Source organism: Pan paniscus, chromosome 9 (genome assembly GCF_029289425.2).
Source record: "Pan paniscus chromosome 9, NHGRI_mPanPan1-v2.0_pri, whole genome shotgun sequence".
Taxonomy (NCBI): domain Eukaryota; kingdom Metazoa; phylum Chordata; class Mammalia; order Primates; family Hominidae; genus Pan; species Pan paniscus.
Window position 1 is genome coordinate 78103717 of NC_073258.2, and position 27348 is coordinate 78131064.

At 55.3% G+C, this 27348-nt stretch overlaps 1 protein-coding gene across 1 annotated transcript in view; it reads left to right on the forward strand.

Moving 5' to 3' along the window:
• MYO7A (myosin VIIA) overlaps window positions 1-27348 on the forward strand; it is an 88729-nt gene that overhangs the window by 57906 nt on the left and 3475 nt on the right. The window contains exons 27-45 of the mRNA XM_055094711.2: window positions 76-203; window positions 4821-4947; window positions 5508-5627; window positions 6193-6366; window positions 7547-7774; window positions 10066-10236; window positions 13194-13311; window positions 14068-14194; window positions 15219-15388; window positions 17027-17217; window positions 17879-18003; window positions 18639-18802; window positions 19655-19808; window positions 21041-21196; window positions 21676-21781; window positions 22871-22984; window positions 24013-24100; window positions 24280-24386; window positions 26731-26916. Coding sequence (XP_054950686.2) covers window positions 76-203; window positions 4821-4947; window positions 5508-5627; window positions 6193-6366; window positions 7547-7774; window positions 10066-10236; window positions 13194-13311; window positions 14068-14194; window positions 15219-15388; window positions 17027-17217; window positions 17879-18003; window positions 18639-18802; window positions 19655-19808; window positions 21041-21196; window positions 21676-21781; window positions 22871-22984; window positions 24013-24100; window positions 24280-24386; window positions 26731-26916 — 2754 coding nt within the window. The remainder of the gene's footprint in view (window positions 1-75; window positions 204-4820; window positions 4948-5507; window positions 5628-6192; window positions 6367-7546; window positions 7775-10065; window positions 10237-13193; window positions 13312-14067; window positions 14195-15218; window positions 15389-17026; window positions 17218-17878; window positions 18004-18638; window positions 18803-19654; window positions 19809-21040; window positions 21197-21675; window positions 21782-22870; window positions 22985-24012; window positions 24101-24279; window positions 24387-26730; window positions 26917-27348) is intronic.

Genomic DNA, 27348 nt, shown 5'->3' on the forward strand with positions numbered 1-27348 from the left:
CCTCGGGTGCTGGTGCCCTGGCTGGCAGGGGAACACCCCTAACTTTACCTGCCCTGTCCTCTCCCTCTGGCCCAGGTGACCAAGAGGCTGCATGACGGGGAGTCCACAGTGCAGGGCAACAGCATGCTGGAGGACCGGCCCACCTCCAACCTGGAGAAGCTGCACTTCATCATCGGCAATGGCATCCTGCGGCCAGCACTCCGGTCAGTGCCGGGAGGCGGGGACACTAGGGCCTGAAAGTCTTTTGGTAGCTGAGTGGTGCCTCTGTCAACCTAGCAAGAGATTAAGCCAAGCAGGCCTGGGTTTGGCTTCGCTGCTAGCTAGTTGGTGGAGTTAGGACCTTGGTGGAGTTATTTCATCTTTCTAAGCCTCTGATTCCTTGTCTGTAAAGGGGGAATCCTAAAACAGGCATCCCTTGGAGATATTGCAGGTTCAGTTGAAGGCCACAGAAATAAATATCACAATAAAGAGAGCTGCAGAAATATTTTGGTTTCCCAGTGCATATAAAAGTCATATTTATACTATACTATAGTCTATGAAGTATGAAATAGCATTATATCTAAAAAATGTAGACACCTTGATTAGAAAATAATGCCAAAAATGCTAATGGTCATCTGAAAGTTGTATCTATTTGCTGGAGGGTCTTGCCTTGATGTTGATGGCTGCTGACTGATCAGAGTGGTGGTTGCTGAAGGTTGAGGTGGCTGCGACAATTTATTAAGATAAGACAACAGTGAGATTTGCTTTCACACAAAATTTCTCTGTAGCATGCAATGCTGTTTGACAGCATTTTACCCACAGTAGAACTTCTTTCAAAATTGGAGTCGATCCTCTCAAACCCTGCTGCTGCTTTATCAATTAAGTTGATGCAATATTCTAAATCCTTTGTTGTCATTTCAACAATGTTCACAGCATCTTCACCAATAGATTCCATCTCAAGAAACCACTTTCTTTGCTCCTCCATAAGAGGCAACTCCTCATCCACTGAAATTTGATCATGACATTGCAGCAACTCAGTCCCATCCTCAGGCCCCACTTCTCATTCTAGTTCTCTTGCTATTTATTTCCACCACATCTGCAGTTACTTCCTCTTGAAGTCTTGAGCCCCTCAGTCATTCATGAAGTTTGGAATCCACTTCTTCTAAACTCCTATTGATGTTAATAATTTGACCTCCTTCTACGAATCATGAATGTTCTGAATGGCATTGAGAATAGTGAATACTTTCCAGAAGCTTTTCCATTGATTTTGCCCAGATCCACCAGAGGAATCACTATCTATGGCAGCAATAGTCTTATAAAATGTATTTCTTAAATAAGACTTGAAAGCCAAAATTACTCCTTGATCCATAGGTTGCAGAATGGATGTTGCATTAGCAGGCATGAAAATAACATTCGTCTCCTTGTGCATCATTTTTTTTTTTTTTTGAGACAGAGTCTCACTCTGTTGCCCAGGCTGGAGTGCAGTGGCGCCATCTCAGCTCACTGCAACCTCTGCCTCCCGGGTTCAAGCAATTCTCCTGCCTCAGCCTCCCGAGTGGCTGGGACTACAGGTGCCCACCACCACATCCAGCTAATTTTTGTATTTTTAGTAGAGACGGGGTTTCACCATGTTGGCCAGGCTGGTCTTGAACTCCTGACCCTGTGATCCACCCACCTCAGCCTCCCAAAATGCTGGGATTCCAGGTGTAAGCCCCTGCACCCAGCCTGTTGTACATAATTTTTAAGAGCCCGAGAATTTTTGGAATGGTCACTGAGCATTGGCTTCAATTGAAAGTCAGCAGTGCATTAGCTCCTCACAGGAGAGTCAGCCTGTCTTTTGAAGCCTTGAAGCCAGCCATTGACTTCTCTCTAGCTATGAAAGTCCTAGATGACATCTTCCAATAGAAGGCTGGTTCATCTACATGGAAAATCTGTTGTTGAGTGTAATCACCTTCATCAATGATTCTAGCTAGACCTTCTGGAAAACTTGTTGCAGCTTCTCCACCAGCACTTGTTGCTTCACCTTGCACTTTTATATTTTGGAGACAGCTTCTTGCTTTAAACCTCATGAGGCGATCTCTGTGAGCCTCCAACTTACCTTCTGCAACTTCCTTACCTCTCTCAGCCTTCATAGAATTGAAGAGACAGTCTTCCTCTAGATTAGGCTTTGGCTTAAGGGAATGTTGTGGCTGGTTTGATCTATTCAGACCCCTAAAATTTTCTCCATATCAGCAAATAAGGCTGTTTCACTTTCCTATCATTTGCATGTTCACTGGAGTAGCATTTTTGATGTCCTTCAGGAACTATTCCTTTGCATTCACAAGTTGGTTAACTGCTTTGCACAAGAGGCCCAGCTTTTGGTCTATCTCGGCTTTCAACATGCTTTCCTCTCTAATCTTAATTTCTAGCTTTTGATTAAAAGTGAAAAATGTGCGACGCTTCCTTTCACTTGAACACTTAGAGGCCATTTTAGGGTTATTAATTGGCCTAATTTCAATATGAATGTGTCTCAGGGAATCAGGCGTGAGGAGAGGGAGTGCGATGGGGGAATGGCTGGTTGGTAGAGCAGTCAGAACACATCTAACATTTATCAGTTAGGTTTGCCATATTCTATGGGCACGATTCATGGTGCACAAAACAATTACAATAGTAACATTAAAGATTAGTGATCACAGATCACAGCAAATATAATAATAAAGTTTGAGATATTTCTAGTATTGCCAAAATGTGACAGAAACGGGAAGTGAGCACATGCTGTTGGAGAAATGGTGCTGGTAGACTTGCTCCATGCAGAGTCGTCATAAACCAATTTGTAAAAAATGCAATGTCTGCAAAGTGTAATAAAGTGAGGTACAGTAAAATGAGGTGTGCCTGCAGTAGCTACCTCATACATAGGCTTGTGGGAAGATAAAGCTATGAAAACTGTGTAGCACCAGACCTGGAGCATAGTAAGCGCCCCGTAGATGGTAGCTTTGATCATCATCATCCAACATGCATTTCCTGCTTTAACCCCGCTGCCGCCAGCTCACCTCCAGTCACCCACCCTAGGCCCACGGTTAAGGTTACTGTGCCTGGGAATCCTGCAAGTACCTCCTTCCCCACAGGGCCAGGAGAGGCCTTTACCCAGGTCCCTGGGGTTTTGGGGAGTTGAAGGGAAGACCCAGGAGTCACCAGGAGCCACCAAAAAATCAACTCAGCTGATGAGAGGAGGGCTAGGACTTTTCTGAGAACAGTCTCTGCATAGGACAGGTCTGTCGGGAGAGCTGATGCCATGAATGTGTGCATGCTGGTTGGGAGGACAGCAGGATGAGGCAGGGACCAAGCCCCACTTTCCTGATGGGGAAACTGAGGTCCAGAGTAGGGAAGAGATTTGCCCAGGGGTCACTAGGCCTCCTGCCTCCTATCAGGCCCCCGTTTTTATCTCCCCAAGGCTAGTCACTACCTCACCGGGGTGGCCACACTGCCCAGGGCCACCTGCCAACAGGAGGAAAAGGCAGCTGCTGCAGGCGTGTCTCAGAGGCAAGAATTTGCCTCCAAATTATCTCACCATCATACCTAAAGCTGACACTTCTAGAAAACACGGTGCCAGGAGCCCTGAACCAAGAGTCCAAAGGCTGGGGTGTCAACTCCTTGAGGGGCCTCACACGGCTAATCCCTACCTGCTCTCAGCCTCTGTCTCCCCATCTGTAAAGTGAGTGGAGACTCCCAGCTGCAGGTGATAATGTCTCACTAGTCTGTGGCAAGGTGGGAAAAGGAGGGATGTTTCTAAAGCTAAACTTGTTTTCTTTAAAGGACTGCTCTGAGACTTTGCCCTCCTACTGTTTGGAAATTTAAAATTACTTTTGTTTTATGAGATAATTGGGATCTAGATAGTGGGCAGGTTGTGTGTGTTATAAATGTTCTCATTTATCATGATAAAAAAATGGGTAACTTCAGAATTTTCTTTGAAATTATAAACTCTCAAAACTGTTGAGCCACTGAATTAGGTAATCCCAGCCATCCTTTGGGAGAGAAGAGCAGCAGTGAGTGCCCCCTGGCGGTCACTGCATCGTCATGTGTCCTGCCCTTGTCCTTGAACAGGCAGGCTGCAGTCTTAGAGTACTCAGTTTGCAGAAGAGAAGAACAAGCCCAGCAATAATTGCAGCTGGCATTTATGAGGGGTTCACTGTGCCTGGCACTGTGCTAGGTGCGTCATAAGCCTTGGCTCATTCATCTTCACAGCAATCTTGTAAGGATTCCTTTAAAATGAACACCAAAAAATTACCTTAATTGTTTTCATCCCATTACAAAAGTCATACATGGCCCCTTAAGTATTCACACATTACAGAAATATACCAGAGACAAAGTCCCTACTCCTTCCATCCCCCAGTGACACCCCAGGATGCTTTTCCTGTTTCTGCTTTTTCCGTTGCCATGGGTAGAAGTTGCACCTGCTGCCGTGACTATGGGCTGGGATCAGAGAGGCGAACTCACCTGCCTGGGCCACCAGCTGGTTAGGAACGAGGCAGAGGCGGGGACTGTGCTTCTCATTAGCATGGTCACCTGTGGCTGTGGCTGCTGAGCCCAGAGCAGGATACGCACCACCCTGGATGGTGGGGCCCTGGCTGTGGGAACTGGATTGGAGTTGGGGAGGTGCTTTATGCCTGATGATCCTGTCTCCAAAGCCAGACCCCAGCCCTTGGCTCAGCCCTGCCACCCAGCCTCACTCTGCCTCCTCCCGGGTGGCCTTGGCAAGTTGGAGAGGACAGCTGTGTGGCGTCCCACCGGCTGCTAGGAGGAGGTGGGGACCGGGGCTGTTCCTCTGGGGTGATTCCCCCTCCCTTGCCCTGCTGCCTGCCCAGGGACGAGATCTACTGCCAGATCAGCAAGCAGCTGACCCACAACCCCTCCAAGAGCAGCTATGCCCGGGGCTGGATTCTCGTGTCTCTCTGCGTGGGCTGTTTCGCCCCCTCCGAGAAGTTTGTCAAGGTAGGAAGGTGCCTGGCCTGCTGGAGCGGGAAGGGGAGCTAGGCCCTGTCCCAGCACTGTGGGGAGAGCAATAGCCAGGGGCTCCAAAGGGCCTGGTCACAAGGCCCACCCGGCCACTCCTTACTGAGCCCCATCTTCCTGGCACCCCCTCCTCTCAGGCAGCCACCTCTTTGCCCCACATTCCCCTCAGCCCCATTCTACTTAGGAGGGGGCTGAGTCTGACAGGAGCGTGTCCCAGGCCCTCTGCACCCTCGTCTTGGGGCAGGCCCTGGGCGCTGGGGTCAGAGTGGAGCAGGTCATGGCAGGACTGACCCGACTGGCTGGTGCTGTGAAGGGGTATGGGGAGGAGCCACTAGGCTAAGCTAGCGGGAGGTGGGGAAGGCCACAGACGTGGCTGGAAATAGATGGTGGAGCTGAGAGGGTAGGGAAGCCACAGAAAGCAACCTGGCCTGGAGGAGCGGCCTCCAAGTGCCGGGAGGGCCTGGCGGCTGCCCTCAAAATCCACATGGGGAGCCCCAGGGGCCGCGGCGGGGCTGCCTCAGCGGGTACTCTGGCTGCAGTACCTGCGGAACTTCATCCACGGGGGCCCGCCCGGCTACGCCCCGTACTGTGAGGAGCGCCTGAGAAGGACCTTTGTCAATGGGACACGGACACAGCCGCCCAGCTGGCTGGAGCTGCAGGTTCGTGCGTGTGTATGCACGTGCTCGTGTGCGCACATGTGTAAATGCGTGTGTGTGTGTGTCCAGTGCACTCGAGTGCCCCAGAAACATTCCTTGCTTTGAGATTCTGTGGTTCCTCAGACACCTACCCTCAAGTTCTGGAACCCCAGGCCCATCGGAACAGAAAAGCCCCCAAAGGATGAGGGACTCCATTTGCTGGCCTTAACGGTCAAGACGACTTGGGCAAAGGAGATTCCCTCTGTGTCTCAATGCCTTTACCTGCCACATGGTGAAGGTTATATGAAGTGATAGCAGAGACCCCTGGCCTGTGGCAGTGCCTGACCTCTCAGCCCCAGGCCCTGGCTCAGGGGTCCTAAAGGTCCCATTGGGGTGGGGTGCACAGCAGGGCTCCCTGGACACCTGTGACAGGGACAAGCAGTGTCCCAGTGAGGTGCTGGGGCCTGGAGCACTGGGGCCTGGGGTGCTGGGGCAGCTCCAACCCCACAGAAAGCAGAGAGCCAAAGTCCAGAGGGGCAAGCAGGTCTGAAGGGAAGGGACCCCACAAACCCTCTTGGGGCACTTCCAGGCCACCAAGTCCAAGAAGCCAATCATGTTGCCCGTGACATTCATGGATGGGACCACCAAGACCCTGCTGACGGACTCGGCAACCACGGCCAAGGAGCTCTGCAACGCGCTGGCCGACAAGATCTCTCTCAAGGACCGGTTCGGGTTCTCCCTCTACATTGCCCTGTTTGACAAGGTATGGCCGCCCGGAAGCACCTCCTCCCGGAAGCACCTCCTCCCGGCCCCACTCCGGGCTGCCAGTGCTGCCACCTACTTGCCGGGGCTATTCACCCTTGAGCACCTCGGTTTCCCCCTGAGCGTGTGCTAATTGGCTCTGCCTGACTCCTCAGGACTGCCGAGAACTCGGCCAGGTGCGGTGGTTCACACCTGTAATCCCAGCACTTTGGGAGGCTGAGGCGGGCAGATCACAAAGTCAGGAGTTCGAGACCAGCCTGGCTAATGTAGTGAAACCTCGTCTCTACTAAAAATACAAAAAGTAGTGGAGCACAGTGGCGCACGCCTGTAGTCCCAGCTACTCGGGAGGCTGAGGTAGGAGGATCACTTGAACCCAGGAGGTGGAGGTTGTGGTGAGCTGAGATCGCACCACTGCACTCCAGCCTGGGCGACAGAGCGAGACTCCATCTCAAAAAAACAAACAAACAAAAAACTGCTGAGTGCTCTTCAGCACCTGAGGGAAAACCCAGCAGTAGGATGTCCTCAGTCCTGTGTCCTCAGGCCCAGTGAATCCTTTCCTGGTGCTGAAGGAAGAGCATGGCACAGGCTGATGGGAGGGCTGCGCAGCCCTTGTGTGCAGATGGGAATGGAATTCCCTCTCAGGTTGCCACGGCATCTGATGGAGAAACTCCTCAGCAAACGGGAGTTCCTTCACACTTGCCCTGAAGCAGCTGGAGTGTGGGCGTCCCGCAGACTCACCTCGGAGGCTGGAGCCTCCTCGGCTGAGCGGGACCTGGGGCTTGGGTGATTTTGCCTCCACCCCCAGCAACGTCATGCTCAGCAGAGGGGCCCCCGCCCACAAGCCCAGGGGAGGTACCATGTTGCTGGACACAGTTTGCCTGGATTTTTCTCACCGATGCTCTTATGTTTCCAGGTACTGTCTGTTCAGTTTCCCAAAAGGCTTCCACTAGAAAATGGGAATTCCCACGTCACCGTGCCCAGAACTGAGGCTAGGAAGGCAATGGTGGGGGTGCGGCTTAGAGCCCAGGGCTAGAATCTGGTCTGCCTCCTGGGGGCCTTGGATGTGTCCCTGCCCCTCGCTGGGCCTCGGTTTTCTGTCTGAACTGACCGTTGGCCCCGTTGAGGCTCCTCATAGTCCTTCCCTGACTCCGTGCCTGCTCCCCTCCCCTCTGTGCCCGCAGGTGTCCTCCCTGGGCAGCGGCAGTGACCACGTCATGGACGCCATCTCCCAGTGCGAGCAGTACGCCAAGGAGCAGGGCGCCCAGGAGCGCAACGCCCCCTGGAGGCTCTTCTTCCGCAAAGAGGTCTTCACGCCCTGGCACAGCCCCTCCGAGGACAACGTGGCCACCAACCTCATCTACCAGCAGGTGGTGCGAGGAGTCAAGTTTGGGGAGTACAGGTGTGAGAAGGTGAGTGGGAGGGAGTCTTCCGCCAGGCTGGCTTGGCTCACAGCCTCCTGCTTTCCACGTTTGGGCTGAGTGCTCCTCTGTGAGCCATCATTAGCTCAGGCTGGGGTGAGCCTGACTGCAACCAGGCACTCTTCAGGCTCCTGGATGGACACCGCCTACTTCAGGGGGCTCGTGAGGAGAGGCGAGATGGCGGGAGCAAGGGCTTCTGAGGATGTCCTGAATTCCACCAGTGGAGGAGGCCCCCCACACTGCTGTAGTGACTGTGCGTGCTACAGAGCACGTGCCGCAGGACCTGCTGCACCATTCTGAGTATATCTAGTAAGCGCTGCATTAAATGAGAAATACAGCCATTCCTTGAGATCAGAATTTGCAAATGTGTATTCTTTTTTCTCCTTCTGAGGACAGGAGTTATGTGGTTGTTTTGTTTTCGATAATGGTAATGGTAGCTATGGTTCTGTTGGTGATTGTGATGGAGGGATGAGAAAGGAGGTGGTGGAAATGAAGAGGATAGTTGGTGGTAGTAACGTTGGTGGAGGTAGTGATGATGGTTGGTGGTGATGGTGGAGGTAGTGATGGTGTTGGTACTGATGGTGGTGATGGTGGAGGTAGTGATGGTGTTGGTGATGGTGGAGGTAGTGATGGTGTTGGTGATGGTGGAGGTAGTGATGGTGTTGGTGATGGTGGAGGTAGTGATGGTGTTGTTGGTGTTGGTGGAGGTAGTGATGGTGTTGGTGATGGAGGTAGTGATGCTGTTGGTGATGGTGGAGGTAGTGATGCTGTTGGTGATGGTGGAGGTAGTGATGCTGTTGGTGATGGTGGAGGTAGTGATGGTGTTGTTGGTGATGGTGGAGGTAGTGATGGTGTTGTTGGTGATGGTGGAGGTAGTGATGGTGATGGTGGAGGTAGTTGTTGGTGATGGTGGAGGTAGTGATGCTGTTGGTGATGGTGGAGGTAGCGATGGTGTTGTTGGTGATGGTGGAGGTAGTGATGGTGTTGGTGATGGTGGAGGTAGTGATGCTGTTGGTGATGGTGGAGGTAGTGATGGTGTTGGTGATGGTGGAGGTAGTGATGCTGTTGGTGATGGTGGAGGTAGCGATGGTGTTGGTGATGGTGGAGGTAGTGATGTTAGTGATGAGGTATTGTTGGTACTGATGACTATGGTGATATTGGAGGTAGGGATGATGTTGGTGATGGTGGTGGTGGTGGTGGTGGTGGAGGTAGTGATGGTGTCGGTGGTGATGACAGTGTTGTTGGTAGTGATGATAGTGGTGATGGTAAAGGTAGTGATGGTGGTGTTGACAATGACAGTGTTGTTGGTAATGATGGTGATGGTGGAGGCAGTGATGGTGTTGGTGATGACAGTGTTGTTGGTAGTGATAATGATGGTGATGGTGGAGGCATAGTGTTGGTAGTGATGATGGTGGTGATGGTGGAGGCAGTAATGATGTTGGTGATAGTGTTGGCAGTGATGGTGGTGATGGTGGAGGTAGTGGTGGTAGTTTTGTTGGTGATAGTGGTGATGATAATGGTGGTATTGGTGGTAAGCAAATATTCAGGCGGAGTGCATTAGTATAGCCACATCAGTTGCTAAAATTCTGAAATATTTCAAACTGGTTGGAAAATATCTATTGCCTCCAAGGCCCCCAAGAGCCTTTCTCTATGCCCTTGCTGCTGGAGCCCTGGGGAGCCCTAGGTAGGCATCACTGGGGCTGCTGTGCACCAGGCCAGGCAGAGAAGGGGCAAATGCCCAGTGGCCACTTGGCTCTCTGAACCCTCTGCAGTAGATCCTGCCAGCTGTTAACCACTTTAACTGTCCCCCAAGTGCTTAACGGTGGTAGTGGTGATGGAGGCAGTCACAGTGATGTACTTCCCTCACTCTGACCCTGCCAGCAGACCCTAGGTGTCTCCCATTCTCCAGGGCAGACACTTCCTCTTCTGCTGTTTGTCAGCTCTGGTCGCTGTCTCACAGGGCTGAGTGTGCAGTGGCTGCTCGATGGGCTGGCTTGTTTCTTTGCATCACTTCATGTGCCCCTGGGCAGAGTCCAGCTCCATGCCAGTGCCAAAGGGATCCAGGAGAAGGTGAGGGTGTGGCCCTGCCCTTGGGGAGCTCATGGTTCCTCTGAGCAGACAAGAATTTCCTGGTGAATCAGTGAGAAGCCTCGGTCCCAAAGGCCAGGCTCTGAGAGCTACAGGAGGCAGGGCCAGGAGAGGGGCCTGGAGCCTTTGGTGGTGTGGAAGGGCTTCCTGGAGGGGCCTGGGCCAATGCATGACCGAGGCCTCCCCCCACCTAGGAGGACGACCTGGCTGAGCTGGCCTCCCAGCAGTACTTTGTGGACTATGGCTCTGAGATGATCCTGGAGCGCCTCCTGAACCTCGTGCCCACCTACATCCCCGACCGCGAGATCACGCCCCTGAAGACGCTGGAGAAGTGGGCCCAGCTGGCCATCGCCGCCCACAAGAAGGTAGAAGGGCTGAGAGGAGTCCTAGAGAAGGGATGTGGACCTGAACAACCAAGGAGGTCCCAGCCCTCATCTGAACCTCTCTGTTGGGGCTGCGGGGGATGGGATGGCACCTTCCAGTGGCCCTTCCTTCATTGGACATCAGCTCACTCATTCTCCTTCCATCTGTGTGCCAGGCACACAGATGGAATCAAACTTAACCTTGCAGCCTCTGTGGGGCCATGGGTATTGGGGCCCCTTTCCTGGTCTTGTGCCAGCCCCTCATTGGTGTTATAGCTTCCAGAGCTGCAGCTCAGGAGTGGCGGTGGATGCTAGACAGAGCTTTAGGAATTGTACCTCCTTTTTCCTAAAAGAACTCCAGCCCAACTTCCCGCCTGGGGAGCTTTAGGGACAGGCCCCCTTGACCCTCTTGCTTGGAGCCCAGGCCCATGACCAGCCATGAGTGGTTCCCTCCCAAGCTAAGAGCCTGGCCAAGTAGAGCAGGGGTATCCAGATGGGGAGAAGGTGGGAGCACTGGCTGCTGGTAGGGGACCCAAGGCCGCCTCATCTCCATGGCCCTGGCTGTGCAAGAGAATTGCCCCCGTACATAAGTCGAGGGCTCCATAGTCTGAGGGCACCACAGACCTGGATCTCACCCCTCCACCTCGTGGCCTCCGTCCTCACCCGGGAGCCCTGTGCCACCCTCCACCTGACCGTGTGCCTTCTCTGGTCAGCTCCCCGCCAGCCTCTGCCTCTCCTTGAGTCCTGAGTGCTCCCTGCGCCAGCCTGCTTCCCCCGAGGCCCTCACCCCCCCAAACCCCACTTCAGAGGAGGAGCGTCTCCTCCCTGCCACCCCTCTGTCCCTCAAGTGAGAGCCCTGCCCTTCATCCTCAGGCACCTCCTCTCCCTTGGCCCTCACATGCCGGCAGCCACTGCAGCCTGTCCAGCTAACTCCCAAACAGCTGCAGCCTCCACCCCCACCTCCCTGAGGGCCTCCTCGGGGCTCACTGCCATTGTGGCATATGGTACGTCCTGGGTGGGGTGCTATTATTATGCATTCATTTTATTTTGGGCACTTGTCATGTGCTGGGCACCATACCAGGACCTGGAGACACAGCCCTTTGTGGGACAGACATGGTTTCTGCCCTTTGGAGCCCACAGCTGAGCTGGGTCTCTCCTGGACTGGAGCTCCTCAGAGTGTCTGTCCCAGAGCCCTGGGCCAGGCCCCACATAGAATGGACAGTTGTGAATCACAGTTTTTGTAGGGTGGGAGGGTGCATTGTTCGTTTTCTAGGTCTGCCATAACAAAGTGCCACAGACTAGGTGGTTTCAACAACAGAAATAAATGTATTTCCTTCTAGTTCTGGAGCCTGGAGCTCCGAGATCAAGGTGTCAGCAGGGGCTTTCTCCTGAGGCTTCTCCTCTCGGCCTGCAGATGGCTGTCTTCTCCATCTGTCACCACACAGTGATGTGTGCACATGCACGTCTGAGTCCAAATATCCTGCTCTTAAAAGGGCACGGGACATATTGGATTACAGCCCACCCAAGATATCTCGTTAGTGACCTCTTTAAAGACCTTATCTCTGGGCCAGGCGCGGTGGCTCACGCCTGTAATCCCAGCACTTTGGGAGGCCAAGGCGGGCGGATCATGAGGTCAGGAGTTTGAGACGAGCCTGGCCAACATGGCAAAACCCCGTCTCTACTAAAAATGCAAAAATTCACCAGGCGTGGTGGTGGGTGCCTGTGATCCTAGCTACTCGGAGACTGAGGCAGGAGAATCACTTGAACTCGGGAGGCAGAGGTTGCAGTGAGCCAAGATCCTGCCATTGCACTCCAGCCTGGGGGACAAGAGCAAGACTCCTTCTCAAAAAAAAAAAAAGGAGCTTATCTCCAAATAGGGTTACATTCTGAGTTGCTGGGGGTGAGGACTTTAATATGCAAATATGGTAGGTTGGGGAAGGAAGCACACAATTCAGTCCATAACAGGTGTTTTGAAAACATCTTATTTTGAAATAATTTCAAAGTTATGGAGAAATTGCACGTTCAAAAAAGTAGGACTGCTATGTGCACTTCACTTCCCAGATTCACTGGGTGATAGCCACACTTGCTCAGTGATTTGTCTCTCTGCCTACATATGTATTTTCTCTGAGTCATTTGGGCTTGGGTTGGTGACATTGAGCTCTTTGCCTCTGAATTCTCACTGCTCTCAGGATGGCACCCCTCATGGGCTCTCTCATGGGTGGAGATGGGGCCGTCTGTGAGCTGGCATACACATCCACCCTTACCTATGCCTGTGTCTACATTCTATAAAAACCAGGCTTTCACTCTGACCCCTCCATTGCTACCCCAGAACCCCAGAGTTCTCACTAGGGCTTGGGGGAATATTTTTAGAGAAACACAATGCCGGTGCTTTTGTATCTTACCAAGAGCACGGCAGCACCCCTCACGGATCACCTCACCTCCAGGCTCCAGTTCTCCCTTGACACACTGATCTTTCTAACTCCCAGATTCACCACATCAGTTTCTTGCAGTTGTGGCTGCACTCACAGTCCCCCAGGACCTGGCTCCGCACGCTGTGTCCCCATTCCCTCTCTTCCCCGTCTGCCCTGCCCACGCCTCCGCTGCACCAGCACACGCCTCCTACTGACCCCAGGGCCTTGGGCCTCCCACATGCTCTGCCTGGAATCCTTGCTTCCCTGTCTCTGCTGAACTGGGAACTCCCTGGAGGGGCAGCTATGCTTTCTCTGACTTTGGGCCCCAGCACCTGCATAGAGGTGGCACTCAAAAGTGCTCACCGATGTTGACGAATGAGAAAGGTGGGGACAGGGTGGCTGCAGACAGATGGGAGCAGGGCAAGGCCATGATGCACAGGAGGTGCAGGAGCCCCAGGCTGCTCCTGGCTAGAAGGCAGCAGCAGCTGATTTTTAGAGCAAACTCACTCATATGTTGTCTTCTGTCCCACTGTCCCTCTCTCCTTCCAGGGGATTTATGCCCAGAGGAGAACTGATGCCCAGAAGGTCAAAGAGGATGTGGTCAATTATGCCCGCTTCAAGTGGCCCTTGCTCTTCTCCAGGTTTTATGAAGCCTACAAATTCTCAGGTACCCCTCAGCCTGCAATGCTCCCAGTCCCTTGCTCTGTAGCTCCAGCTCACAACAGGGGAGGGAAACGTCTTGAGCCAGGGGCCCCCGTCAGTGGAACTCTTGCCTGCGGGATGCTTGGTCTGCTCTGGTCAATGCTGCTGAGTGGGTCCTGCCTCCCCAGCACCCGGTAGCGACTCCATGGCACATCTTATGTGCTCAGTGGTGCACGGGATTGAAAAACTGAGTGAGGATTGATTCATTAAGGCACATACTATGTATACAACAGGGTGGCCCAGGGTTCAGACAGGGCCAGCCCTGCTGGGCCGACTCTGTGAAGTCGAGAGTAGCAGATAAAAACCCACACAGGCCACTGGCTCAGCCATCCTCGGGCCATCGTTACTGGGCACCTGCTGTGTGCCAGGCCCTGTGCTGATGCTGCTGTTCACAGAACCACCAAGCACCAGGGCCGGAGGGAACCCTGGGCCTCAGTCCAACCCCTCCCCGGATCCCGCCTTAGTGCAGGGCAGGGGCTTGTCCAAAGCTGCACAAAGACCAATGGCAGGAGTGGGACCCAAACCAATTTCCCAATTGAACACTCTCTTCCTACTGCACTTTGGGTTTTGGCACGTAGCGAGTTTGTGCTCTCTGAGCCTCAGTTTCCATATCTATAAAATAGAAATCAGTGTATTGCCACCTGCCTGGCCGTTATGAGATTGAGAAGGGCTGGGCCTGGGGGTGGGAGGCCTGCCTCTCAGTGCCTTGGTCTTGTCCCAGGCCCCAGTCTCCCCAAGAATGACGTCATCGTGGCCGTCAACTGGACGGGTGTGTACTTTGTGGATGAGCAGGAGCAGGTACTTCTGGAGCTGTCCTTCCCAGAGATCATGGCCGTGTCCAGCAGCAGGTGAGGAGGCCCGCATGGAGATGCAGACAGACAGAGGGGAAGGAGAGGGGCTGGAGCTTCCCTGCGGGTCACAGGAAGTGAAGAGGCATGAAGTGGCCTGCCTGGTTGCACGTGATTGGGCAGTTTGTGCCGCACTGTGCAGACCCCTCTGGCACCTCCTAGTGGAGGGATGGGCTTGGGCTTTACAGCACATTAAGGCTGTTCTGAGACAGGAATGGGCTGTCAGGACAGGCAGGGGCAGGTGAGTGTGTACAAAAGAGCTTGACCTGGGGGTTCAGGGGACTGGGTAGCACTCACTCTATGTCTTCATTCCTAAAACAGGAGTCTTAATACTTTTCTCGCATAACAGCGGTGGGGAATGAATGCAATAATAGATGGGAGAGCTCTTTATAAACTGCAAAGTGCAGTGCACATAGGTGGAATGGTGGGGTGGGTTGCTGGGATTGACTGGCTTTCCCAGCAGTGCAGTGGCTCCCTCCTCCACCATCTGGGGCTTGTAGCAGTGTCTTTGGGTTGTGTCTGATATGGGCTGGAGTCAGACTGTGTCCAGCACTGACCAGACACATGCCAGGCACACAGGATGCAGTAGTGACAAGATAGTCCTTGTCCTCTTGGATCTTCAGTCAAGAGAGGAGACAGACATTGAATAGGCCATTTTAAAGCATGGTATGATCAGGGCTGTGGGAGGGCAGGGAGGACTTCCTGGAGGAAGTGGCATGTAGGTTGAGATTTAAAGGGTGAGTAGGAATTAGACAGGCAAAGAAGTAGGCCGGGCCACTGTGGGTCTCCCTCTGGTCCATGCCTGACTCTGGCCAGGCCAGCTCTGACTTAGCCTGAGATGTGTCTGAGCTGGGCCACGTCTCCCACTGGTTGGGGCATGACTGACTCAACTGGCCTTGATCTCCTTCAGGGAGTGCCGTGTCTGGCTCTCACTGGGCTGCTCTGATCTTGGCTGTGCTGCGCCTCACTCAGGCTGGGCAGGACTGACCCCGGCGGGGCCCTGTTCTCCGTGTTGGTCCTGCAGGGGAGCAAAAACGACGGCCCCCAGCTTCACGCTGGCCACCATCAAGGGGGACGAATACACCTTCACCTCCAGCAATGCTGAGGACATTCGTGACCTGGTGGTCACCTTCCTAGAGGGGCTCCGGAAGAGATCTAAGTATGTTGTGGCCCTGCAGGATAACCCCAACCCCGGTGAGTGGCTGCTGGTATGGGCTGCCTGGCACTGGGGATCAGGGTGTTATGCAGACTGTCTTAGTCCATTTGTGTTGCTATAATGGAACACTGGAGGCTGGGAGATTTATGAAGAAAAGAGGTTTATTTGGCTCACAGTTCTGCAGGCACTACAAGAAGCATGGTGCTGGCTGGGCATGGTGGCTTATGCCTGCAATCCCAGAGCTTTGGGAGGCTGAGATGGGAGGATCACTTGAGGCCAGGAGTTCAAGACCAGCCTGGGCAACATAGTGAGACCCTCGTCTCTACAAAAGGTTAAATAAATTAGCTGGGTGTGGTGGCATGTGCCTGTAGTCATAGCTCTTCAGGAGGCTGAGGTAGAAGGATTGCTTGAGTCCAGGAGGTGGAGGCTGCAGTGAGCCATGATTGTGCCACTGCAGTCCAGCCTGGACAAGAGTGAGACCTCATCTCTTAAAAAAAAAAAAAAAAAAAAAGAAAAGAAACAAAGAGAAAAAAGATGGCACCAGCATCTGCTTCTGATGAAGGCCCCAGGAAGCTTCCACTCATGGCAGAAGGAGAAGGGGTGCCTGCATCAGAAGGAAGGAAGAGAGCAGGGGGTGCCAGGCTCTTTTTAAACAATCAGTTCTCACAGAGACTATATAGAGTGAGAACTCACTCATTACCGTGAGCACGGCACCACACTGTTCATGAGGGACCCACCCCCATGACCCAAACACCTCACACTAGGCCACTGCCAACACTGGGAGATCAAGTTTCAACAGAGAGATTTGGAGGGGACACATATCTAAACCATATCACAGACCATGCCCCGTGGACTTGGCCTTGGCACTCAAGGCTGCTAGGATCTTGTTCCCATCTTTCCCCTGAAGCTAGACCAAAGAGCAGAAGCCTGTGCCTTTAATCTGTAGCCTGTGGGGAACCTCCTCTCCTTCCCTTCTTCTGGCTCTTCAATACTCATCTCCTGTCAGCTCTCCAAGTTAGATCAGGGTCCTCCTCAGTGTTCCCAAAAGACCCGCCATCTTCAAGTGATAACAGCAGTAACAACTACTCTGCCTGAGGCTACCGAGGCCCTGGCCAAGTGTGGGAAAGACAAAGATGAAATGGACCCCACCGTGTCCTCAGCGGGCAGGGGGGTGGGAAGAAGACAGTGACGGGCCCGTGACAGTGCAGTGAGCAGGGAAGCCCAGAGCCACAGGAGCCCAGAGGAGAGGCCCCATGCAGACTGGGGTCCAGGGAGGAAGCCCATGTGACCAGAGCGCAGGGGGCAGAGAGCTAAGCGTGATGCCAGCACAGAGGCGGGAGAAAGCTGGCCTGTCCAGGGAACTGCAAACAGCTTGGTTTGGCTGGGAACAGGCACAGTGAGGGAGGAGAGGCGAGGTGGAAGGAGTCTGGGAGGCCCGCTCACAACAGGCCCAGGAGTGTGGGGCTTCCTCCCAAGGGCAATGAGGAGCCGTGGAAGGCTTTTGAGCAGGAGAGTAGCCCACTCTGGTGATGGTCTCTGTATGGAGAGTTGTGACAAGGTGGAGGCAGAGTGGCAAGTGGGCAGACATGAGTGATAACACCTCAGTTCTTCTGTGGGAAGATGTTCCAACTCAGCCTGTCTCTGCCCCCATGGTCCCACTCACCTCTGCTCTACAGCAGGTGAGGAGTCAGGCTTCCTCAGCTTTGCCAAGGGAGACCTCATCATCCTGGACCATGACACGGGCGAGCAGGTCATGAACTCGGGCTGGGCCAACGGCATCAATGAGAGGACCAAGCAGCGTGGGGACTTCCCCACCGACAGTGTGTACGTCATGCCCACTGTCACCATGCCACCGCGGGACATTGTGGTATGTGGCCTGGGGGTGGCAGATGGGTAGGAGGTGCCATTAGACCTCTCTTTGTCCACTTCCCACAGCTGTACAATAGGTTAACGGTCTAGTGCATCTGTGAAGATGATCTTGGGATCTTATGGGACACACATTTAAAGTTGGGGCAGTGCTCAAACCTGTGCCAGGTGGGGAGGGGCCTAGAAATGGCATCAGATGAGGAACTGCCAAGGGGTGGGGCCGGGGGTGGGGATTGGAGAGAGGTGTATCACCCGCACTGTCTGAACAGCCAGTGGGGGCACAGCTGGGAAGGGGGCCCTGCTTCTTCTGGAGCCCCCTTGAGAGCAGCTCTGAGGACTCACAGCCCAGCTTCCCCAGTGGCTCCTGAGCCAGGCTCAGTGGACGAGGCAGCTCTCATACCATGTCCCGCTGCCTCGTCCAGGTTTTCTGACTGACCCAACCTGATCAGACACCTGGGGAAGGGCCCTGAGCTCAGCACAAAGGAGGCAGCAGGGACCTCAGAGACCCCAAGGAGGAACGGGGCTCCCAGGGTCAGAATGGGGCATGGGGTCCATACCCCTGAAGAGTCTCCCAGAGTCCAGAAGGCTTCAGGGTATACCATGTTGATCCTGGTGGCCACAGGTGGAGAGCTGACCTGAGCCCCCTGTCTCTTGGTCCCTAGGCCCTGGTCACCATGACTCCCGACCAGAGGCAGGACGTTGTCCGGCTCTTGCAGCTGCGAACGGCAGAGCCCGAGGTGCGTGCCAAGCCCTACACGCTGGAGGAGTTTTCCTATGACTACTTCAGGTGATGCCTCCTGGGGAAGGATGGGAGCCACAGGGCTAGGAGCTGCAGGCTTCCGCTACTGTCTGGTCGTGTGCTGGGGCTGCTTTGTGAAGCCCCCAACTGTGAGCAGGGCCTGGGTCAGAGGGAGCTGGAGGGCTGTTTCTGTCTGCCAAGATGACCCGTCCTATGTGTCTCATCTTATCTTCCTTCCTTCAAGAGATGTCACTGCACCCACCCCAGGCTGGGCATTCGAGACTGAGTCCTGGTGGGGATGCGGGCTGGAAGCAGGCAGCTGGGATTCTGCGTGCCCAGCACTGTGATGAGGATGCTTCTGGGGTGGGGGGTGGGGGGCAGTGAGAAGCTTCCTGATGGAGGCGGTGTGCACTGAGCTCTACAGGGGGCGCAGGGTGGTGGGGGAGGCTGGGGCACAGCCCGTGGTGTTCTCGCCTCTGGGGTTTCACAGCTGAGAAAGGAAGGCCCAGTGACTGCCAGTGACTCGCCTCGGGTCACATGCAGGGCAAGGAAGAGCAGGGCCTGGTGCCCACCCTCAGCCTCTGGACACAGGGATGGGTGGGGGTGGGGGTCTCACAACCTGGGGGTTTCTCCCCGGGGCTGCCAGCGATGGGGCGTTGCTGACGGTCCCTGTGCTGCGGCAGGCCCCCACCCAAGCACACGCTGAGCCGTGTCATGGTGTCCAAGGCCCGAGGCAAGGACCGGCTGTGGAGCCACACGCGGGAACCGCTCAAGCAGGCGCTGCTTAAGAAGCTCCTGGGCAGTGAGGAGCTCTCGCAGGAGGCCTGCCTGGCCTTCATTGATATCCGTGCCACTGGGCTGTGCCCAGGGGAGCCAGGGACCGGGCAGGGCCTTCGTCTGCACACTGCCTTCCTCCTGAGGGCCTGCTGTGACCCGGGCACACATGGGGAGGGTAGATGGAGTACCCCCTCCCTTGCACCTTTTGATATGCAAGGGGCTGCCTCACCCACTGTTTTCTCTGACCCTGTCATTTGGGTGCCAGGTGGATTTGGTGCCTTGTGCTGGGCCAGGCATGCAGGTAGAGCAGGGACCAGCCCAGCCCCTGGCCTCATGGGACCATACACACATCCAGATCAATGTTGAGATGGGACCAGGCGGCACTGTGCCCTGACCCATGTGACCTGGAGGGGGCAGAGAGGACTTCCTGGAGGAAGTGGTATCTAGGCTGAGCCCTGAAGGCTAAGTAGGACTTAGCCAGGCAAAGGGGAGGGAGGGGGAGTGTTCCAGAGAGAGGGAGCAGCAGCAAGGCCCCGAGGCACACAGAGCAGGGCTGTTCCGGGGCTCCGGGGCTTCAGCACAGACAGGATGGGAAGACTGGGCTTAGGCAGGGTTCCCAAGCCCTGTGAGGAAGCTTGGGCCGTGTCCTAAGGCCAGAGTGAACCACTGGGCAGGGGGTGGCATGGTCAGATTCGCCATCTGGGAAGTCCATCCCAGCTGCTGTGAGGGCTTGGGATGTGGGGCTGGTGGCTGTGAGGAGGCGGAGAGAGGGTGGGGCAGATCACGCCCATTTTGTGAGTGTGCAGCCTGAGGGCCCAGGGTCACAGCTTCAGGTGATGCAGGCCCTGTGGGAAGTGGGGCCTCCGGACCCCAGGCCAGTGCTCCCTCTATTCGGCACAAGCCCTTCCTTGACAGTCCCCAGCTGTGCTCAAGTACATGGGCGACTACCCGTCCAAGAGGACACGCTCCGTCAACGAGCTCACCGACCAGATCTTTGAGGGTCCCCTGAAAGCCGAGCCCCTGAAGGACGAGGCATATGTGCAGATCCTGAAGCAGCTGACCGACAACCACATCAGGTGAGCCAGGCACGGTGGGCGGATGAGGGGCAGACCCCACCTGCTGTGACGGGCAGCTCTTACCCTCCTGAGGCAGCTGCTGGCTCTGCCTGGATACAGTCCTTCCTCACACAGAGCCGGGAGCTGCTCATGGGCCCCCTCACATCCTAGCTTGGCCCCAAGGCCCAAGGAGGGCCTAGCAGGAACTGGGAGGTGGTGGATGTCTTCCTTTGAGTCTGTCCTCTAAGGGTAACAGCCCCAGCTCCTCCTAACGTTTGGCCGGAGCCTCGTCTGGATGCCCCTTCCCTGCCTAGACCCTGCTGTCTGCCTGCAGGTCCAGCTCAGTCAAGTGTCCCCTCCCTGGTGCAGGCTGGGCCGGCTGTCAGCTGGAAGCGCTGGCTGAAAACTCTCATGGGTTTGAGTGTTGGTCCCAATGCCCAAAGGGTGCCACCTTCTCCTCCCGCTGGGACAGCCCAAGACAGGAGTAGAAAGTCAGGCACAGGCTCCTCTCAGAGTCTGAGAGAAGCTCCACCCTCTCTCCTTACACCCAGCCCCCCGCCTTCCTCCCCAGCTGTGTCACCCTCTACATCTCTTCCACAAATCCATCCTCAAACTACACATCAGCTCTTTTGACAGTGCCAAACCTTTGTACATACTGTGCCCACAGCCAGGAAAACTTTTCAGCCCCTTCTCTGCATGCCGTAATTTGCTTCATCCTTCAAAGCCTAGTTCAAATGCCACCTCCTCCTAGAAGCCCTCCAAACTTCCCACTGTCAGGCCCAAGAAGCTCAGAGTGGTGGCTGAAGGAGCCTGGGGTGGGACTGGTCTAACTCGTTGCCACTCAAAGTATAGGTGAATTAAAGAGCTTCTGCGAAAATATAAATCACACTGCTTCCTTCATGGACAAAGTCTTGCTATGGAAACAAACAAAAAGCCTCAGCTGAAGCAGAGTGCATGGTAACCCGGTGGCTTTTCATTGTGGCATAAGCCCCTTATCTCCACGTGGATTGGTAGCAGTGTGTGGCCTGGCGCGGTGGGCCAGGCACACTTTGGGTAGCACTAGTTGCATCTGGCTGTCAGGGAGAGGGGTCTGTAGGTAGGGTGAGGGGTCCTGAGATAGGGTAAAGGTCAGGAGGGACGGTGCTGCTGTGATGAGCAGCTGAGGGGTACGTGGCCCCCTCACCCGGGGGTGCACAGGTCCTGTGACTCTCGATGGCAGCTGCCCCTGCTGGAGCCCACGCCTCCTCCTGCAGGTACAGCGAGGAGCGGGGTTGGGAGCTGCTCTGGCTGTGCACGGGCCTCTTCCCACCCAGCAACATCCTCCTGCCCCACGTGCAGCGCTTCCTGCAGTCCCGAAAGCACTGCCCACTCGCCATCGACTGCCTGCAACGGCTCCAGAAAGCCCTGAGGTACAGCGGCCACCAGGGGCAGGGACAGACACTGGGGCGGGCTCCTGGCCACGCGGGGCTTGTGGGATGAGCCCCTTGGGGATGAGGACCACATAGCAGTTGGGCCCACCCCTGGGGTACCTCAACTGCCAGCTAGACGGAGGTGCGGATCCTGCAGCTGCTCAGGATGCAGCTGGAGAGTCCGGCTGCTCGGGAGTGCTCAGCCCAGAGCTCCCAGGCTATCGGGTGGGCACAGACACCTGGGCCCACTTCATCCTCTCCGAGGGCACTTGTGTTCTTCACTTTGCTGGGCCTCTCCACACCCATCGTCCCATTTTACAGATGAGGAGCTCAAGGCTCTGGGAGACTCAGTGGCCGGTCACATCATAGGAAGTGGCAGGCGGGGATCAGAACTGGGGTTGTCTGCCTCCAAGTGTCCCGGTCCCCTGGTCTCCACAGTCCCACGCACATGCCCCCTGCTGCCCCTGCCGCCTTTTCAGAAACGGGTCCCGGAAGTACCCTCCGCACCTGGTGGAGGTGGAGGCCATCCAGCACAAGACCACCCAGATTTTCCACAAGGTCTACTTCCCTGATGACACTGACGAGGTGAGGGTCACCGGCTTCTAGGTCTGCAGTACCCAGGACAGGGCCGGGCTTCCTGGGTGGACACGAAAGGTGGCCTTAAGCCTCTCCCCCATCACCTGATATTTGCCGCCTCGTCCTCCTGCCCCGTAGTGGAGTCGGGGCTCAGGACGAAGGCCATCGACTCCCCAGGTCAGGGGCCCTTGGTTCCTGATCCAACCCCTGCTTCCTGGAGCAGCTTCCTTCAGAAGGGCGCCCCTCCCTCCCTGTCTCTGAGGAGGACTTGCCTTGGAGAAAAGCGCTTCTCCCTCTGAGCTGGCTTTGCACTGGCTTTGTACCTACCTGATGTAGGGCCCCACTGGCCCCCAGGTCCAGACCTCCCCTGTCGACTGAGCCCACTTTCCTGCAGGCAGAACCTCAACACCCCTTCCTCCCTCTCCACCTGAGGTGGTTGAGGTTCCCTCCATCCGGGTCCTGTCTGCCAAAGGTCCTGTCTGTCATGCCTGTAGTCACGCTGCCCCTCATGGTCCCCAGCCCCTGCCTGTCTCAACACAGTGTCTCATTCAGATAAGCTTTTCATTTGAAGAGTCATTTATGAAACTTGTCTGAGGCTGGAGACTCAGAAATGCCATGACAGGATTTCACTTGCAAGGACCAAAGACTTCCTCAAATCCTTTCCTGTCCCTCCAGACATCTCTCCTCCTGCCATTAAACTTCCCCAGATGCTCAAACCCTCCCATCTGTCCGGGCTGCTTTCCCCTCCGCTTTTGGGTTTGCTTTTCCTCTACCTCAAGTCTCCTTCTTCTAATCACCCTTCCAGTCATCCTGCTGTGCTCCCTGGACCCCTCACTGTCACTCAGGCTTGTACACCCTGGCCCAGGACTCTGGACGCCAAGGCCACCTTCTGCTTGGAGGGTCGGGAGGAGGAGACCTGGGAAGACCCAGACAGGAGTAGCCCTTTCCTTTTGTTAAATGCCATGCCCAGCTCTGTGCCCACAGGAGGGTGTCTGGCACGGGAGGGGGCTCAGTATAGGAGGCATAGCCAGAGGGGCCCGGGAGGACCAGGTCCCGGGAAAGGCCCTGCAGGAGCCCAGTGCTCACCGCCCCTCCCAGGCCTTCGAAGTGGAGTCCAGCACCAAGGCCAAGGACTTCTGCCAGAACATCGCCACCAGGCTGCTCCTCAAGTCCTCAGAGGGATTCAGCCTCTTTGTCAAAATTGCAGACAAGGTGGGTCCTTTGCCACCTTCGCCAAGGTGGGAGATTTGCTGGGGCCATAAGAACTTACGGACAGCAGACGGAAGAGAGAGGAACTGGGGGAGAGAGGGGAAGAGGGCACTGGCATCTGGCCATCTTCTTCCATCCCTGCAGCCTCCCCTTACATGGAGTGGCTGCCCCCAGCTCTCTCTCTTCTGAGGCACTGCACATGGCTCAAACCCTCTTAGGGGCATGTGCCCAGGTGCTCTGTGTTCTAAAAACACCAGACCCTCACCCTGCCCCAACACACATGTTCTTTCCATATTTGCGTTGACTGGCCCTTAATTGCCATGCTGGGGCAAATTAACCCTTGAAATAATGTGTGATCATCCCCACTTGATAGATCACATAACTAGGGCTCAGAGAGATTAGGTAACTTGTCCAAGGTCACACAGCAGGGACTGAGCTCCAGGTGGGTCTGACTCTAAAGCTCATGCCCCTGCCACCATTTCACATCACGCTTCCCCCAGTACCTCTGTCCCTGGAAGTCTTCCAGGCCTAGCTAAAGACCCCTCCACGGGAAGGCCTCCCTGACCGAGTTAGGTGCCCCATCCTGTTGCCTGCTGATGGCTCTGTGTGCATCTGTGTCTGTTTCCTCACTTCATGACTGTCTCTGTGCCAGACACTGGGACCCAGAGGTGACCCCAATGAGGTCCTAGACCCAGGGGAGCCCAGAGCTGCAGGAGGAGCTGGACATGGATGCCAGAGAATGTCCAAGCCAGGGGCTGGGCCGCATTCTTGGCCAGTTTCCCTTGAGTCTAAGGCAGCGTTCAGTGTCCCAGGCACTGAATGGAATGACCATCACTCCCGGCAAGAAGTGGGCTCTTCCGGGGACACTCAGCAGGCACATGGGGCAGGGTGGGGCTGACACACAGAAACCCCTTCCGGCTGGGAGTGGAGTCTTCCCTGAGAAGGAGCAGCTGCCAGACAGGCCTTAGGTGGGAAGGTCAGAAAATGCAGTGTTGCTTAAACTGAGTGTGCTTCGATGGCCCTGTCCCCAGGTCATCAGCGTTCCTGAGAATGACTTCTTCTTTGACTTTGTTCGACACTTGACAGACTGGATAAAGAAAGCTCGGCCCATCAAGGACGGTAATGAGGCCGGGTCCCGGGATCATCTGAGGCCCAGAGCAGGGAGGTGTGGGCTCAGGGCTGTGCTGTGAGGCCCACCTAGGCGGGCCTGAGTGAGGGCCTCCTCTGGGTCTGGGCTCGGGACGTGAGCACTCCTCTGTGCAGGGACCCTCTGGGTGACCGACTGCCCTGTGCTGCAGGAATTGTGCCCTCACTCACCTACCAGGTGTTCTTCATGAAGAAGCTGTGGACCACCACAGTGCCAGGGAAGGATCCCATGGCCGATTCCATCTTCCACTATTACCAGGTGGGCACCTCTGCACTCTAGTTGCCTTCATGCACAGCTACCGTTGCTGTACTTTGGCCCTGAAAGCAGAGACCCACTGACCTTGCCAGGTGTGGGGCCCGTACCAGCCTGGCCTCAAAGGGATTCCTGCCAAGACCACTGGAGCCCCAAGGGACGGCCCAACCCCTGATCCTTGTATCTTCTGATTCTTCAGCCCTTAGGGGCTTGACAGTTCCTCCTCTGAGCTTCCGATCCCTACCTGTTCAGGCCCCTCCTTCAGTGCAGGGCTATCCTCTGACTTCGAGATTCTGCTGTTGTAACTGGGTAATTCCAAGGCCTCTGTGCAAACATTTTCTAGCATAGGCACCTGCAGGAAGCCGGGAGGGAAGCTTGCATGTTGAGCCTCTATTATGTGTCTGGCACTCTTCTCTCATTCTGTCCTCCCAACTAACCCCAAGAAGCAGGCATGTTGTCCCCATTTGACAGAGGGACAAAGAGACTCAGGCTGCGTGCTGTGATTAGGATCACACAGCTGATGGAACTGGGGTTTGATTCCAGGTCTTCATGACTGCAGGTTGGTGCTCTTTTCTGGGCTCAGCCTGCTTACCATTCTGTGGGAGAAAAACCATGATGCTGGGAAGGGCAGAGGAGGCAGGGACGGTGGCTGCTGTGGCACAGAGGACACTGGCCTGGGAGTGAGAAGGACTGCCCTCATCCAAACCTGGGATCTACCTTTCCTCATGCCCCTCCCCACCCACCCCATGCTGCCCACTGAGTGCATGGCCCCTGGACTACCAGTTCCCCCAGAGTCAGCCTTGACATCTGCTCCTCCTGTCCCACATCCCAAATCACTTACCTGATGACTGTACCTCCTGGATATCTCTAAAATCCCCCATGTCTCTCCATCACCACCTTCCCAACCTGGGTCAGTCTACCATCATCTCTGATCCAGAATGGAGGCAGTGACCTTCTCCCTGTTCTCCTCATCCATTTTGGTCCTTTCAATCCTTTCTCCACAGGGTGGTCATCCTGCTTTCCAGATTCCCCCAGTGGATTCCCCTTGCTCGTAGGGCATAACCCACGTCCTGACCGTGGCCCTGCCTGGTGGTGCCACTAACTGCTCCTGCTGCCTTGCCTTGTACCTGGCTCTCCTTCAGCTCAGCTGGATTGTTTCCGCTTCTCAAGTGTGCCACGGGGCCTTTGTAATGTTGGGATGCTCTTCCCTCAGTTCCTTCCCTCACCTACTGAGCTTTTAGATGTCAATCAGCCATTTTATCTTAAAGGAAGTCTGCCCTGTCCTCAAGCCTAGATTAGGTCACCTTGTTATATTCTCTTACAGCACTGTGGACAATTCCTTCGAAGGTTGTCATTATATATCTGTTTGGTATGATTTTTAATGTCTGTCCTTGCCCTGAGACTACAAGTTCCATGGAAGTAGGGAGGGTAGGCATTGTTGCTTAAAGGGCCTGGCTCATAAATGTTCAATGCATGCTTGTTGGATTGATGGATGGGTGAATAGGTAAACTGGTGACTCAGTGAACATAGAGATGGGAGGATGAATGCTGAGTGAATTGATGGGTGGATATTGGTAAGTGAATTGGTGAGTTAGGTGAGTGGGTGGATGGGTGGGTAGATGGATGGACAGATAGGGAGATGGATGGAGGTAGATGTGTAGGTAGATAGACCCATAACCACATGGATGGGTGGGTAGGATGGATAATGATTGACTCAGATCTCTGACTGACAATGTATCCTCAGGCCAGCCTCAGTTTCTCTACCTTTCAAATTGTGTATAAGATGACCATAAGGCTCTAGGAGTCTGTGGGCAGCGCCAGCCCTTCAGAGGCTTCATCTCTGCTCTGGGCCCATTCCCCAGCCTAAGTTCCTCTGGTTTTGGGTCTGGAAGTTCAAGGGGGTGGGAGGGCCTCTGCTACTGCTAATGAAAGCAGCTGGTCTCAAGAGAACCCAATGCAAGGAGGCCAGACTGAGAGGCTCTTCCAGAGGAGGATGGGCCCAGGAGGTGAGGGCTATGGAACAGTCTCAGGGTTGCCAGCTGGTCACTCTGAGTTTCTTCATCTTGAAATGGGGCTGCTCATCTCACTGGACTGTTATGGGGGGAAATGAGGTAACAGACATGGCCATGCACTCCAACTGCCAACTGCTGAGTCTGTGCAGGCAGACTTGCTCTGTCCCTGTCCTGTGCCGTATCCCCTGGGGGAGCAGTGTCAGCTGAGGCTGGAGAGGTGGGTGGGCCCATGTGCGGGGTAAGGTGGTAGACCCCGGCGTTGGGGGTCTTGGTGTGGTGGGAAAGGAGCCCACTTCTGCCAGGTCCCTGCACGCCTGTGACCTGCTCTGTCTCTGACAGGAGTTGCCCAAGTATCTCCGAGGCTACCACAAGTGCACGCGGGAGGAGGTGCTGCAGCTGGGGGCGCTGATCTACAGGGTCAAGTTCGAGGAGGACAAGTCCTACTTCCCCAGCATCCCCAAGCTGCTGCGGGAGCTGGTGCCCCAGGACCTTATCCGGCAGGTCTCACCTGATGACTGGAAGCGGGTGAGCATGGGGTGGGCATCGGGAATGGTGGGGCCCTGAATGGGCCTCGGGGCACCCCAGGGGCCAAGGGGGCAGACACTGGCCAGCAGCCCAGGGAGGTGCGTCTTGTGGTTCCTGTACTTGATGAGGCCGCCCACCCTTGTTCCTCCACCTGCCTTATCCTTCAGTCCTCCATGCCAAGGACTCAGTGGCCACTTGGCAGTCATTTATCCTGTCCTGGTTACCATGGTGACCTGTTTGTCCTTGATACCCTTTGGTCTGCCTGCCTGGGGGTGAGAAGGGAGGTCGGGAGTCCATTAGCTGAAATATGGGGAGAGCCCTTCACAGTCCCCAGGTCTGCTGTCCTAGTCCTGGCCCTGAGGGTGCAGACGGGGCTGGAGTGGGCAGGGGTGGTGTGGGGAGGACTCTGAGCTCTGAGCTGGCCTGCCCTGA